Source organism: Lonchura striata, chromosome 1 (assembly GCF_050655825.1).
Source record: "Lonchura striata isolate lonStrDom1 chromosome 1, ASM5065582v1, whole genome shotgun sequence".
NCBI lineage: Eukaryota > Metazoa > Chordata > Aves > Passeriformes > Estrildidae > Lonchura > Lonchura striata.
In genome coordinates, this window is record NC_140703.1 from 60,870,439 (window position 1) to 60,886,831 (window position 16,393).

Sequence of the window (16,393 nt, forward strand, 5' to 3'; positions counted from 1 at the left end):
CAAATCAGCTCTGTCTGGACAGGGCATGGGAGTAATCTTTGGAAGTAGTCTAGTAGGTTTTAGAGGAAAGCCTTGGGATTCTTTGTTGGCTCACTTGCCAAGTTGTTTTTGTTTTCAGTAAATGCTTACCGTCTTCTAGTATGTATTGGTGTGAGCCCAGGCTCGTGCAGTATAAGGTATTGTCTGATGTTTGTTTCATTTTTAACAGAACTGTGGATAGTATCATGCCTGTAACTGACTAATCCTTTGGTTTCTTAGCAAATTCCTCATATTGCTGTTGCCTAAAATAAGGTTTGCTGCTTTAATTGCAGCTGACTTCAACTAATAAGACTCAAAACGTATGGAAGTATATAGCCTTCCAGCAGTGGGATGTTGCTGCTCAGTTCATTCAGCCATGCATTTTCCATTTTTCAGGGTAAGGAAGTGCTAGAAATTACTTAAAATGCCCTCTCTGAGGACTTGTTCAACTTCTCTGTAATGTTCTTTTTGTTCTCCAACTTCTTCAATGACCTTAAAAGATTTATTCTTGAATAAAATATAAATATACAGGTTTTTGTATGATTTAATTAATTCTTATCCATAGAATTCTGAAAGCTTTTTAAAAAAATATTGAATGAAATAATAATGGTCTATAAGCATGCAACTAGTCAGTGTCCTGGGAATGATATGGAGAAGTTAATGAACTACTAAAGTTGGTAATTGGGAAGTTATGTTGTTATGCTAATGAGGGCCTCCTAAATGAGATAGCCTCTGTAGCTGAGGTAGCCATTACTAATACACCACTGGAACAGTGGAAGTTTGAAGTGTCTGACATTAAAGATCCCTTCCTTTTAAAGACAGGAGTTTGGAACAGTCACTTAAAATCTTCTGGTGTAACTTACGACTGATTCTTGGTGTGGTTTTGCTTGTGCTGCTGAGGACAGGCAGCCTAGGAAGAGTGTAAGCAATACTCTCCATACGGGCTTTCAAACAAGGTGGTGAGGGTGCCTGGCCAGCTGCAAACTACTGAAATAACAGAATTGTGGAGGATAGATGCCACTCTAATGGTAATAGTAAGACTTTCATAAGGGATAGTCACACTTCACATTTGTCAGTGATTTGAGAGTCTCATTTGGAGAAGACTTTATCCCAGATAGATATTCTTTGTTTAGTTTTTCAAAATGAGTTTGTGAAGGTCATCATGCAAGGCTCAGAAAGCAGGATTCTGTGGAATGCTGTGAGTTGTTTCTTGATTATGGACTTCTATTTATACTTTTCTTTTAAAAAATGTTAATTTTTCAGAGTTAAGTCCCTTTGTATTTTATGCTTGAATTTCTTATTTGGCTGTTTATATGGAGCAGAACAAGCACTGAATAGCAAGAAAAGTTCAGTTCTAAACTATTTGTGGCACAAAAAGTGAAGGCCACCTGAAAGCTTCCATGTTTTTGGAGAAAGTTGAGTCATAACAAACAAAATTGGTTGTAGATGAATGTAAGACTCGGAAATCCTAATTTAATACAGACCTCATCTGGGCTATGAGATGGATTGCCCCAAGATTTCAGCGTTTTAGAGGTATTTGAAGTTTCATTGATACAATTTCCCTTATATGGTGAAAACTGGTGAATCCTGGGAAAAGAAATAGGCTGTTACACCACTGCCCAAGTACACTGCAAGTCTCCACGTGCACTACATTGTGCTTTGCACTTTCTCTTGGTTCCTCCCCCAGGCCTCCTCAGAAGGAGGAGTATGAAATTACTTTCTAGAGGGGAAAAAACTTCTGTTAAGTTCTAAGTAATTTGGGAAGTTAACTATGTACTTGCCCATCTTTGAGCTATTGTGATTCATTTTGATTTTGGTAGAAATGATGGCTGCAAAGAAGCAGGCTCCAAACAAGAAGTTGTTAACAAAAAGGTAGTTTTACTGTGGAACCCTTTGCTGCATGATGTATTCACTGTATAAAAAGGTTTGGACATTTTGAGGGGTGTGTGGTGGGAACCCTTTTTACTCTTTTTGTGAGTGAAGATAAACCCTTTTGCTTGGAGTGTTGGTGAAGCACAAATAACTGGAGGCTGAGAACATTCTGGTGAGAACTGCAGTAGAGCTTATCTTATTCATTAGCCTCTCTCCCTGCATCCAGCCCTTGTATCTTACCTCCAGTGACCTGTACCAGGTGTGTCTGATCTCAGCTCTGATCTGCTGTGATTCATGTGATTTTTGGCTGAATCACTGTGTTGTTAAGTATGGAATGTCGAGATTAAATTAATGTTGAAGCCTTGTGTTAGTAATTGTCTTGAACTTGCTTGAAGATGCCTAAAAAATTTGGGACTTTTAAAGTCTGATGTTTATTTTACTGTGTATAGTATCAGATCCCACAAAACAGTTCTGGTGTTCATGGTTTCGTTTATATAATTGCTCTCAGATGCAGTTCCACTAGGTTGTGGAGCCACCTGCTTAGTCTGAGTTCTTGCTAAGGAAATTGCAATTCATCCCAGGAGATGGGGTAGATTGGGCTCTTCAGTACTTCTGCACAAAGTGCAGATTGAAAATTACTGGAAAATGTCTGTCTCATTTCTAGTGTTGCTGTTACAATTTTTGCTTTGCAGGGGCACACACGTGTTCATAAATAGGAGAGAACTGTATTAAGTCAAGCAGTGCAGAAGTTACAAATGCAAAGTACTTGTCAGCAAGAGCTCTTTCTGCTCTGTTTTGTTATTTCTGCCCTTTTCCAGCAAAGGATATTCTAGGAATTCAAATTGTATTGAGTGTGTGTGCACAGCATGAAATTTCACTAGGTCTTAAATTAAGGCAAGCTTATTGATAATAGCTTCCCCTTTTAAAATAGGTGTAGTTTATTGGGCTTTTAAAGAGGTCTGTAACAATAAATGGTGAAAAAACGTTCTTTTATTGTACATATTCGTTCCTGTAATAAATACAAAATAAATTTTATTCTGTCAATAATAAAGAATACAAACAGCAATGATTACAACTGTTACTACCGGCTGCATTATGTACCAAGTTTTGTGTCTTGTGATGATTTGAACGTGAATAATTGTGAAAATCAGTTTAAGGGACAAAAATGCTGTTGTTGTGTACAGAGTATCATGAAAGTGAAAGCTTAGATATTACTGTGACATTAATACATTGATCAAAATGTTACCACCATGTAGTGCTGGCTGCTTGTTCTGTTGTACACCATAGTCCATGTTCTGACTCAGCACTGTTCTGCATTGCTAAGTCCCCAGGTCTGGGGAAGAATCGTGTGGCCTGTCCATTTTGACAATTGAAGCAAGCAAAGACTGTATTTAGGTTGTCTTCCTCTTTTTATTCCAGATGATGAGGTTAACTGCTCTTCCCAGCAGAGTGATAGCAGACATGGGGTGTCCACGCATATATAAAATCCTGGTAGGGTATGGAGGATGGGTAGAAAAATATGTTGATACTCTGGAATGGTTGCCCTGGGACTAGAAGTTTAAGATGCTTGAGACAGGGCTTTCTTGGTCTCCATGACCCAAAGCTTCTTCCAGCTACACTTCTTTTTCATTCTCTAAAACATTGGTGAACTGAAGTCAGTGTGGAGAGAGGGATGCTGTTTGGAAAAATTCATGGAGAGGTTTCTAGTCTGTCTCTGAACTTCAGTGGTATCAGGATGCTTTCTTTTCATGTATCAGTATTGCAAATATCTATATAGTTTGTAATGAGGAGCATTTCCAACACAGATGCTGAACTCCTTCAAACAAGATGGACAGACCTTGCTATCAAACTGGTGAATAATTTAATAATTATTAGCTTAGAAGCAGTAACTACTGAGTGTTGCCTAAATCTAAAATACGCAGCTAATTTTGTCAGCTGTTGTAGGAAATAGATTGCCTGTTTTTTGCTGATGACATTGTTTTATAGATGTGCAGTAAAACAAGGCTTTTTAAAGTATGAAGTGCCAATTAAGAATACTGACAGCATGCTAATGTTTCTGTATTGGTTGTGCCTGGTTTTGGTCAGAAATGTGTATCAGTAATTTGATCAGCCCCAAAGTACTGTCAGATAGCTCCTAAGAAAAGGTGCTGATCAGAATCTGTGTCGTTGATAACTCTGATGGTTTTTTACTACTGAACTTGATCACCATTGTGACTGGGAGAGATTTCCAGCATAGCTGTCTTCCAATATCATTTCCATAAGGCTTGATGTGCAAGCCTTGTCCTTTTTCCCTAGGCTCTGATGTTCTACATTTAGTTCTTGGTTTCTTTCTTTAAGCAGCACTTCCATCAGTGTTACAGAGCATTGAGTATATGAGTAATTTTTCTTTTAATGAATCATAGGTGTTGCCAAAATCCTCTCAGAGTTCTACACCAAAATCTTGGCAGCAAGAGCCAAGACACTACCTGGCAAGAATGTCGAAACTGTTGAGTGCTGAGAGGTCTGCAGGCAGGATTATATGGAAGTATAGTAGCAGAGAAGACTAAAACAAATGATGTCTTAAAGAAGTCTTATTGGAGGAGTGGCCGAAGGAGCTGTGATTGTTTAGCCTGGAGAAAAGGGGGCTCAAGGGAGACTTTATCGTTTGCTATAGCTGCCTGAAAGGAGGTGATAGTGAGGTGGGAGTCAGTATTTTCTCCTAGGTAGCAAGTGACAGGACAAGAAGAAATGGCCTCAAGTTGCATCGGGGGAGGTTTAGATTGGATATGAGGAAAAGTTTCCATGCTGAAGGAGTGGTTAAGTACTGCTGCCCAGGGAAGTGATTGAGTCACCAACTCTGGGAGTATTTACAAAGGCATGTAAATATGGCACTCGGGAGCACGGTTCAATGAGAACATGACAGCTGGACTGGCAATTATAGAGGTCTTTTCCAGCCTAATGTTTCTCTCATTTGTTCTTCTAATAAAACTTGAAGCTGTATTTATGCAGCTATGTTAAAATTGTTTAATTGGTTTGAAGTGCTTATTTTTCTTTTTGGTGGTTCTTATGCTCCATCATACTTCTGGCAGGGCAACCTATTGATATGCAGTCCTGTCTCAACAGAATGTGTGCTGTACAAGTAGAATTGGAGAATAATGTTAAAATGTTGGTAATGGTTTTGATTTGGTGTTTGATAAACTCGTATCAAGAGACAGCAGAATCAATTTTTAAATTGCAGTGGTGTTGTTAAAAAAGCACATAGAATTATAGAGCAGCTTGGGTTGGAAGGAACTTTTAAAGGCCGTGTAGTCCAGCCTCCTGCTGTTAGGAGTGACATTTTCACCTAGATCTGGTGGCTCAGAACTCCTTGAATGTTTCCAGGAAGGGATTATCTATCACCACTGTGGGCAACCTATACCAGTGTTTCACCACTATAATCATAAAAAAAATGTCTTCCTTATGTCTAGTCTGAATTGCTCTTTTAACACAGAAACATCACCCCATAGCCTATTACAATAGGCCCTACTAAAAGGTTGTCCCCACCTTTCTTACAAGCCCTCTTTACACAAGCTCACCATCAGACGGGTCAGTGTACAATTTCGATTGAACTTCAGCGCAGCTTTGTTACGGTCACAGACCATCTTAAACAACTTTAAATTATTAAAACATTTAAGCTGATCAGGGAAGCCTGACTGCTGTGTTTGACACTACTTGGTTTGATGCAATAGCTGTCCTCAGTCTTTGAATGTGATACTATTCTTTATCTAGTCTTCACATAAAAATGCTTTGTGAAATAATACATCACTTGAATACCTTCAGAGGCACTGGGGCCATGGAGTGAGGAAGGGCTTTGGTTGCTTCAGCTGCAGTCTCTTTAAGTCACTAGTTGAGTTTATTTTTTTGTTAAGACAACTTCTTAGAAATAAGTGTTAATGTCCGAGATAATGGGATGTTCTTCAGCCATAAAATTGCCTGTGTATTGAACTATGTATGTGAAAAATATAGCTGTTCTCTCAATGCAGGGCCTTTTTCAAAGCAGCAGATGCTGTGTCTAGGGAGCTGTAGTTTTTAAAATCATCCCTGCACTAACCTGATGTTGTAAATAGTTTAAGTAGGATATAAATGACACGTGATTGAGTAATGATATGTGAAATCCTTCTGTTTTACAAGTAGTGCTAGTGATTCAAATCCTTGATACGGTTTATATTTAGTAGTGGAAGAGGTTTTAGGTCTTTAAAAAAATGTCATCATAGAAAAATAGAATTTATGAATGGCATTTTGCTAAGTAGATGCAACAAAGAATTGTGATACTGGAATCAAGTCCTTTCTTGTTTTTCATTGTTGCATCCTTGTTAGTAGGATTTTTTACCTTTACAATTACTTCTCAGATTCAGTGCCAATTTGACATCTGTGTAGAGGTACTTGATACTTAGGTCAAAGTACACAAAATGGTATCTAGATTGGTATGGTAGTCTACAAGTAGATTATATTGTTGAGATAGTGTTGAAAAAGGGAATAAATGAGATTTTTGCCAGACGAGATAGCATACTTCCAGGAACATCTTGTAGCAGAAGATCTGAATAACATTTTCGTCTTGCCACAATTTCCCTTTGAGGTTTAAAGTGTGTAAACATTCATTATTTGATTTTAGCTTTAGCAGCAAATGATTGCCATAAAGCGGTGATGGGAGAGCATCACATTAAGCACTACAGATAAGACAGTTAAAAAAAGCCAAAAAAACCTCAGCAAATTAACTTGAGTTTTTAGTGAACCAAAGACTGAATGCAGTGGGACAGATTCTAGTAAATACATTTCAGTTAATTTGTCCAGATAAGTAAAAAAACTTGAGAAAACATATGGAGACATCAGGCTTCCCAACTAGGAAATGTCCATCTGTGCTACAACTACCTGAAAGGAGGCTGTAGTAACATAGGGGTTGGTCTTCTCTCCTAGAAGGCTCAGGATAAGAGGAAAGGGCCTCAAGTTGCACCAGGGGAGGTTTAAATTTGATATGAGGAAAAATTTCTTCACTTGAAAGGGTTGTCCAGCATTGGGAGGGGTTGGATTACCAACCCTAGAGCTATTTAAAAGATGTGTAGATGTGGCACTTAGGGACATGGTTTAGTGGTGGATGTTGCAGTACTGGATTAAAGTTTGCACTTGGACCTCTGAGGTCTTCTCTCAGCCTAAACTAAGGATGCTGGTTATCTTGTCAGCAAGCCAAAAAACTGAATATTGAACATGCATTTCCTCTCAGTGTGGAGTGCATTAATTTCCCTCTCCCATTCATGTACTGGACTTTAGAAAATGTGATCTTGTCTGTCCTCCAAAGATCACATTTATCTCTCATAATCTTCAGTTCTCATTATAGGCCTGTGACTTAGCTCTATAGGATAAAAATGTCAGAACAAGGATAATGGATCTGATTTTCTCCAGCAGTTAATCTATTTTAAGTGCACACTTGTCTCAAATAGCTTCTGGTCAAGCACTGTTGTATATTTGGGGTTTCACTCAACATTGCAAGAATTGTAGAACTGTGAATGAATGTTTGCTATTGCTACTTTTTTAGGCATACCTGAATAAGTTTAGAAAGCATATATAGCACATTGTTGGTGTTTACATAGGATTCCTTAAAAATGCTACAAAGCATTGTAAGTTAACAAAGAAAGCAGACTAATAGGAGAATTTCACCTTCCCCTAGAGGGGACTCCAAGTTTTGCCACAACCTAGGTTATTTCTGGTAAAAGATGTTGAAACTTGTTCTCAGTTAAAAAAAAAAAAAAAAGCCAAACAAACATTCAGAGCTTTTCTGTTGCTGTTTAAGTGTGAATTCCCATAGTATAACTGTTTGCTTCTCTGGCAGAAGTCGAGCAGATCAACCTGATCTAATATCAGGGTTAACTCTTTTGTTTTAAGAGTTGATTTTGGTGACCTCCAAGGGTTTATGCTGACCTAAATTATTCTGTGATTTAATCTGCACTTAGTCATGGTTAGCTGCAAGTGTCTTGAGTTTCAGGCGGCAATAACCTAAGAACTATCTCCAGTAAAGCCCTTCCTCACAGACTGGGGCGGAGCCTTGTTTTGCTGCCTTACCCGATTACCCCAAAGTGAGTATAGGTGTGTTTTACATTGCTTTTACCCTGTGAAGTAATGGGATAATCTGTTCTGATTGCAAAGGAGTTAACTATCTCCATATTAATTTAACACAGATTTTGCCTTTATCCTGGAAGATCGATGGAGTGGGAATGATCCATGAGAGACCGTTAAAGCACTCAAGCACATAACTGAAATGACATAAACTGGTGCTAAGTTAGGCCTGGTTTGGTGGTTTTTCCTTTAAAAAGCTTAAGTGACCTCAAAAACAAGCATGCCTTTAACTGGTTTAAACAGATTTGCTTTAGTGATCCACTGTAGTGATCACTAGTTGATTTAAATTACTAAAACCTTAGTGATTTAGGTAGTATCTTCTTAAAGAAGAAAAGGGACCCATGTTCACATTTTGTTTCTTCCGTATGTTCCCACAGTTGAACCATACAGTTTGCCAGTTTACCTAGTAATTGGGTAAATTGTATTCTAAGTAAATCTCTAAGTAGCCCTTAGCTGTACTATTACAGGTAGAAATTAGATGTTTTATTTTTTTAATACTCAAGTAAATTCTCCCACTCTGATACCTCTGTATCGATTTCTGAGGTTATAAGTCTATCCTACTTCATGGTTTCTTTCTTCTTTCCAAAAGTCTGTATTGGCAACTAGGAAAGTCTTCTGTCTTGAGATGTCTTGTTCTGGGAAGTCACTAGGCCAGGGAAATGGTATTTTGAAAGGAGCGTCTAGACTCTGAGATTAATTCTCCTCAAAAGTTGTATTGAGTCAAGATTTCTAACTCTAATTTCTATTTTAAGAATTTCTGGATTGAGGTAGATATTGCTACTTCCCTTTCCTATTTCTGTTTTTTAATCAAAAAGTAGACCATAAGGTAGAGTATTTGTTGCATGTTCTGAATGCTGAGAAGAAGCAATTTAATATGAATAGGTATATTTGCCTAGAGTTTGTTAGTGATCTGATTGCCGTATCTTGCTGGACGAATGACTACATTTGTAATAGTATGCTAAGGTAATGTGGTTTTAAATGCATTTCAATGATTATATTTCACATCTTTTACAGAAATGTTACGAACAAAAACAGTACAAAAATGGACTCAAGTTCTGCAAGATGATCCTTTCTAACCCAAAATTTGCTGAACATGGAGGTAACTGCAGACTCAAGATTTTTTTTTTTTGTCTCCTATCAAGAGCTTAAATGTTTTATTAGTCTATATCATAGTCCTGAGGAAGAAAAGAGCCTGTTGTGGAATGTGATTCTGTTGTTATGACTGGATAATTACTCTGGGTTTTCAGTCTTTGTGCATTCAGATCAGGTTTCCACTCTGCCTCAGTCAAACACTCCTGTGCACTGGGATGTTGAAGATGAAAATACATGGTGGAAGCAACACTTCAGTGAAGCTTCCAACTTGCCTTTCTAGGTTTCTGGGTCAGAATGCTAATGTGGGTTTTTCTTATATTCCTATTTAAAGCAAGCCCAGCCTTTTTTTAATATTATATGAAGATGCTCTGTGAATAAATTAAAAATCTGGAGGGTTTTTTGTAAAGTTCATAGTCTTAAATTTTCTATACTGCATAACAAGTTGCTGCTTAAAGGGAGCAGAGTTAAGTGTAATACTGTTGCTGTTAATACTTGAAGCTGAAGACAGAATCTGGTGATCCTGCTCTGATAAATACTGTTCGAAGCAGGGCAGCAGAATATTGCTTCTATTTACATCTGTTACATTCTATTTACATCCTGAATAGGATACTCTAGTCTTACTGTGTTGCAGGTTTCTCTTACATTATTCAGACACTTTCCTTCTGATACAGTGGATTTTTTTGAGTTTTTTTACTGTTGAAGCAACCTAACACTGAGTGTGCATGTACTCTGTCAGTAAAATTATTTTCCTACTTGATGCTGTCAAATCTTGTCAAAATGTTTGACTAATCCTTTTTGTGCTTCCATTCATGTCTGCTGTTTCTTTGTTGTCTTCATTACTTCTCTAGAGATAAAAGTAGTTTTTTTGTTGCTTCAAAGCTAGAGTGGTTTGTTCAGCTCTGACTTAATACATTTGTCTCTACTAGCACTTCTGTTTCTATAGTGTCTCTGTTTACAGATCTGTCTTTTCTGCTCTTGCTGCCTCTTAAACTTTTCCAGGACAGCTAGCTAGCTGCCTGGCAGTCCACATACTACATGGCTTTGAGCCACTAATGGCTTTGAAGCTTGGGAATAAAGCCTGGAATGGACAGCTGATGCAGAACTTAGCCAGTGAGATGATCTGCAATTGAAAGCTGCACTTGTCACACTTAGCCTCAGAGAAAAGGAGTTTCAAAAGTTTAGTGAGAAGGTGGCAAAACAGATGGATTGATGTGGCTGGGCAGTTATCTCCCTGGTGTGGGAAGGCAGGATTATTTACTCCCTTTCCCACAGTGCAGATATTCTTCTTAAAATGTCTTAATGTCTTATATTATTTGAAAGGTATCATTCTGGCTTTCTCTGTTCTTACAGTGTGAATGTAGGACAACTAAAAAATAACAAAAAAAAAAAAGCCTTTGACTAATTTTGGGTCATCATTTACTTATAGGTGTACTCTACAGAAAAAGTGTTAAATGGGTCTATCAATAACACCTGGAACTGCTGTTACAGCTGACCTTGAGATCACAGTCTGTTGCTGTTAATACTGGGGAAGAGGTTGTAGTTAGAGGAAAACCAGAACATTATGATGAAAATGGTGATTTATTTTCTGGCAGGAACCAAAACAAGTGGCCTCTTATTTAATAAAAACACTTAAATATGAATCTGGAACAGTTTTCAGGCATAGTGGATGCATTACATGCAACTTGCTTGTCTACTGTGTGCCTCTCAGAATGTTGATTAAAATGTTATTGCATTGTGGTCTCTTGCACTCCTCATATGGTAGTAGTAAATATGTTTCCCTTAACTAATGCTTTATAAGAAGTCTTAACAGGGGAACAGACTGTGACAGAGATTTGTTTCTTGTGGTGAACACAGCCTTTTTCCCTTGGGTCTTTCCATCAAGAACTTTAATACACATTGAGGAGCTCTCTAAATTTGCTTTAGCTTATTGTTAACTCTCTCAAAGCTAGCTAAGTGTATTTTTTAATTAATAAAAGTTTGTGTTGTCAGTTTTCATTACATCTGCATGATGCTCTAAAAGTGATCTTTTTAAGACCAGTTTCAAGAAAGGAAATGATCCATGTAATAGTCTTCAGCTGTGCTAGGCTGCTATTGTGATCTAAATTTATTTTTTAATGGGAGACTTCACTGTGTGGCAACTTCAAAGGATATCTGCACTGTGAAGCTGACATATGGAAGTCAGAAACATAAGTATCTGATATTTCTTACAGAGACACTTGCGATGAAAGGACTGACCTTGAACTGCTTAGGGAAGAAGGAGGAAGCATATGAATTTGTTCGTAAAGGACTTCGTAATGATGTGAAGAGTCACGTCTGTATCCTTTGTACTACAAAACCTCATAATTTTTCTGTGGCACACTATTGATGGAAATCTAAGATGCTGAGATCGTGACAAAGACTTCTGATGCACAAAATGCACTTTCCCTTTTGTCAGTGAATCAAGTGGAGTTCTATGTTTTTTCTGTACTGTAAAAGCTGGAGTCTAATTGAGGTTACAGATAGGCAAGCAAGGAAAACTAGAAATTGTACACAAATTCCATTGTTAGAATGAAACACTTCCATGAGTAAGAATTCCTACTGTAATTGTGGTAGCATATTTTAAGCAATCAGTCTGTGACTAACTCTTACAGCCTGGTGGAGTTTGGGTAATTTCATTTGTGTAACAGTGCTTAGGGGGTTCTGAATGTGACTTAAGCAGTAAGATGTCATTTTAAAAAAATTTGGAAGCATTTAATATTTTACAATGTGTTAGTAAAGTCTGGCTGCAGTAATCAATCTTCATTTGTAAAGGTACTGATCTTCAAGGAAGTTGTCAAGTTGTTTGGCCTGTAATACAAGTACACTGCAGTTACTTTGTGGAAACTGTAAATGTATCTTCCTTAACCTGCATTAGGTTGGCATGTCTATGGTCTTCTGCAGCGTTCGGATAAGAAATATGATGAAGCCATCAAGTGTTACCGGAATGCACTCAAACTAGATAAAGATAACCTACAGATTTTGAGAGATCTCTCTCTGTTGCAGATTCAGATGAGGGATTTAGAAGGATATCGAGTAAGTATTCTCTTTGAATTCCCACTCATTGATGCTAGACTTCTCTTGTACTATTCCACTGCAGCACCTTTTATTGGTAGCATTTCTATTGCTACTACTTTATATGTTTCAAAAATACTTTAAGCTATTGTTTAGGAAAGCAGGAAAAGATATTGCAGTAAAGCTCTATATAAGGTTGCGAGCAGAACAAGAAATATTTGTTCTGTGCAATTGGATTCACTAGTCACTTTGTAAAAATAGCTCTTAACTCATTTTTTACTAAAATAGTAACGAAAAGGGACAGTACTTAAATTAACGAGTACTTGCCAAGCAATTGTGAGCTCTGCAAACTGTGTTTTGCATGCAAATGCTGAAGTTGTTTTTGGTAAAAAATACACTATCACATTTCTTGTTAGTATGTAGGTAACTTGCCCCATGATGACTGATTCTGGAATCCCAGTGATGATTATTATAAATAAAACCTTAAAATTTGTCCAAAAACAGTGAGTACTTTCAAAATGGCTGAACTGATTAATCTGTTTCATATGAAATAGAGGACTGGACTGTGGGCTTCACATTAGTTGGTCTCCTTACTAAGGATGTTAATTTCCTTGAATTTGCTAATGCAAAGGGGAAATAGAATAATTGACCCAGGGATATGATTTGACTTGGGAAGAAGTTCTGAGAAGTGTTGTAGTGGTGTGTGTGGACCTTGTGCCTATGACAGTGAATGCCACTCTTTAAGTGGCAGTGAGCTCCTGCTTCCTGGTGGAAGGGGCTTTCTGAGATTTCAAAGCTCTGTCTTTGGAAATAATTTAGGCTCTTAGGAGGTGCTCTTGAAAATGACACCTTCTGTGTCTTGGAAATAATTTAGGCTCTTAGGAGGTGCTCTTGAAAATGGCACCTTCTGTGTCTCCACAAAGAGATCTTATGCTTTGTTCCATGACTTTTGTATTTAGAATGTAACCTCCAAATTTATCAAACAGAAATGTACTGGTTTTTGCCATGCTGTTAGAATTTCAAAGGTTGCTAATTAAAAATTCTTCTTTTAAAATTGCATTTCTTCCACTGAAGGAGACAAGATACCAGCTGCTTCAGCTGCGCCCCACACAACGTGCTTCCTGGATTGGATATGCCATTGCATACCACTTACTAAAAGATTATGATATGGCCTTAAAACTACTTGAAGAGTTTAGGAAAACCCAGCAGGTAAGATTTCCTGGTCTGGAAGGAGAACACTTATTGTATAAGGGATAGAATCTGAGGAGTTAATTCTTTGGAAATAGAAATAAATTATGAATTAGGAATATATTTGTTATTTGTGGAGCTTTCTGCTTTGAGAAATAAACTATTAGAGTTGAAGATATAAGAGTAGCCTCATGCATAGTTAACTTAATGTTTGTGAGACTTATAGCTAGAGAAAACCTGTAATGATCCTGCCCCTTTACAGTAGGTGAAACTAGAGAAAATACTTTAATGTTTTGGATGTGCTCATTTGCCCTTTTTCCTGACATAGTCTGGATGCCATTACATCTCTACAAAGAATGAAATATTGTCAATGGTTTGTATGCATCTGTATATAGTACACTTAAAGTCAATGCTTGGTTTCAGAGTAACATGAACGTGTAGCTGAAAATTCTTTGATCAGACTTGGTGTTGGTGAGACCTGAGTAAACCAAGTGGTACAATCCTAAAATCACTGAGTAGAACCTTTTTTTGAGAGAGACTATTCCCTGGTTCTGTTAGTGGTAATGCAGAGCTGTAAAGTCTAAATTAGCAGAACAGAGTGGATATGTTGATTATTCTGCAGTGTGGAAAGAAAAAGGAACATGTTTATAGATCCAGTCAACTGGGGAGGCATCTTGGAAGTACTGTGTAAAAATATTAAGTTATTACCTGACTCTAGATTGTGTTTTTAAAACAAAAATCTCATATAATTTTTGAGTTGTTTTATATGGGATTAAGTGTATGAAATGAAATATATGGCTAGGAGAGACCAGTACTTGTCTTGATCACATATTATGGTCAAAAAAAGGTTGTTGCAAGCTGCCTGTATATAGCTTGATATTTTAAAAGAACTGTAACTTCAGTATTAAGTAAAAACTGAAAAGAATAAGTTTTAATCAGAATCGGGTCATCTTTGAGTGTTTGACAACCAAGAAGTCATCATTTTCAAATGAGTCAGTAGCATCCAGTCTGAATTGGTGTCAAAATAACTGTTTGAGTTAGAATATATATTAGATGGAAAAACAGCAAATGTTGCCTAAGAAACTGAGGTTCTTCAAGGACTAACAGAGCTTAGTAGTGGTATTGGCCCCTTGGAGAGAATGGACGTGATACTGTTAGTGTTATAATCTTTTCTAAAAGGTTGTGTGTAAATACAGTTGTTTGAGGGCTGTCATGATATGCTGTGCAGTCTAGCGGCTAAGCCAGATTTAAATACTGTAGATGGATGTATTTAAAGGAATTTTATGGGAAATTAACCCCATCAAGTCTGTCCCCTTTTTTTGGGATTGTTAGAGATAGTTAAGTAGGTACATTGTCTTTTCTCCTCCAAAACACTAAAAATATGTATGAACACATTAGTTGCATTTCTTTTGGAAACAGTCTTGTGCTTTGTTGTGCTAGCTGATGAGTGCAGGCCAGGTGGGACCCCAAACACTGGGAGAGAGAATCAATGTGTTGGGTCCAGAACAGGCAGGAAAGCCCAGGCAAACTCGTAGCTCAGTTTTGCCATACGTTGGCTCTTCCACAATATTCCCTAAATGTACTGTTTTTTGCAGTGTCTGGGTTTTTCAGACCTGCAGTTAAAATAATTCAGTCCAGGACATTGCATGGATCTTTAAGGAGATACACATCTTGCTTATTTTCCTTCCCAAATCTCCCCTCTTGGCCTGTAGTTTATATATACTCAACTTGATAGATAATCTTCTGTGATAGACTTTACAGACTATTGCATATAACTGCAATAGAAGAGTGGTAATTTAAAAGGAGGATTAAAAGACTGAAGGGTTTTCAAATGACTCACGAGCAGGACTCTTCAACAAATGGATGTTTTTGAGGAGTTTTATGGCAATCTGTATTAGGCCTGATACTGTCTACCATTCATGCTAATGAATTGACAAAGAAATGTAGCATGCTGTATAAATGCTGCTCTCATAATAACTGAGAAATAATGGTAATGTAGGATGATGATATTTATTTACTTGAATTACTCAGGCAGCTCTGTCCTTTCAGATATGAATGTAAACAGCCAAGACCAAGTAGTAAAACTAAAAAAAAAAAAAAACAAAAAAAACCAAAAAACAAGGAATTGTCATTTTAGTGATTGTAGATGAATATCTGAAGATGCAGTATTACAAAATAATGCAGCTAATCTAGCTACAAGTTGTTGCCAAAACCAGCAATCTGAGTTTCCTGTGTGCTTACACCACTTCCTTGTGCAGCACTGGCTGACTTGTGGAGGGTTGGTTCAGGAAGCCTAAGTGCCAGAAAGATAATCACCCTTTGGAAGGACTGCTTGGCTGAACTGAATAACTATGAGGTGAGAGGGGAGAGAGGAAGGGGAATAATAGAGGGAAGTGAGCTGCTTTGTTGATCCAGGCTGCAGTTAGTCTGACTTAGTTTACTGTAAAACTGTCCCTCAGGCCAAACTTATGGGTGAAAAGTAAAATGCTCTTTTAGTTCAGACAGCAGGGATTTTATCCATAAAGTACTCCTTACTGAGAGTTCAAGACTTATTGATGAGCCTGTTGTCAAAAAAAGAAAATGAAAAGAATAATATGGCAAGATAAGATGCCTACAGAGAAAGCTGTCTGAAGGGCAGAGAGTCTTTTAGTTTACTGTAAACAGAAAAAAACCTAGGTGATATTAGTAAAAACTGTATGCTGAGTTTGGGAAGAGTAATAGCTAGTAAGCTGGCTTAGAAGGGAAAATAAAGGAAGGAATAGGAAGTTGAAGATTGTCAGGAAGTTGATCAACAAATTAAAGTGATAAATTGGTTTTTATCCTTGACAGTTTTATTCTAGTGGCTAAGTTATCACTAGAAATGGTGACTCTTCTCTTAGTGTATTAAGATCAATGTTGGCTGTCATCTGAAAGCTGTAAATTGGCCAGATGCACAATATTTCAGTCAAAACCAGGTTATGAGGTTAAAGGTAGACATCACTGCAGGAAATGTAACAGCTCGTGCTGTCCCAAGTTAAGTCAAAATTATATAAGAGTCAGTTCAGAATTAAAATTTTGGGAACCAAGG

At 37.4% G+C, this 16,393-nt stretch overlaps 1 protein-coding gene across 1 annotated transcript in view; it reads left to right on the forward strand.

Annotated features, from left to right (window-relative positions):
* NAA16 (N-alpha-acetyltransferase 16, NatA auxiliary subunit) overlaps window positions 1-16,393 on the forward strand; it is a 60,988-nt gene that overhangs the window by 3,216 nt on the left and 41,379 nt on the right. Inside the window, exons 2-5 of the mRNA XM_021530813.4 lie at window positions 9,031-9,115; window positions 11,319-11,423; window positions 12,002-12,159; window positions 13,213-13,347. Coding sequence (XP_021386488.1) covers window positions 9,031-9,115; window positions 11,319-11,423; window positions 12,002-12,159; window positions 13,213-13,347 — 483 coding nt within the window. The remainder of the gene's footprint in view (window positions 1-9,030; window positions 9,116-11,318; window positions 11,424-12,001; window positions 12,160-13,212; window positions 13,348-16,393) is intronic.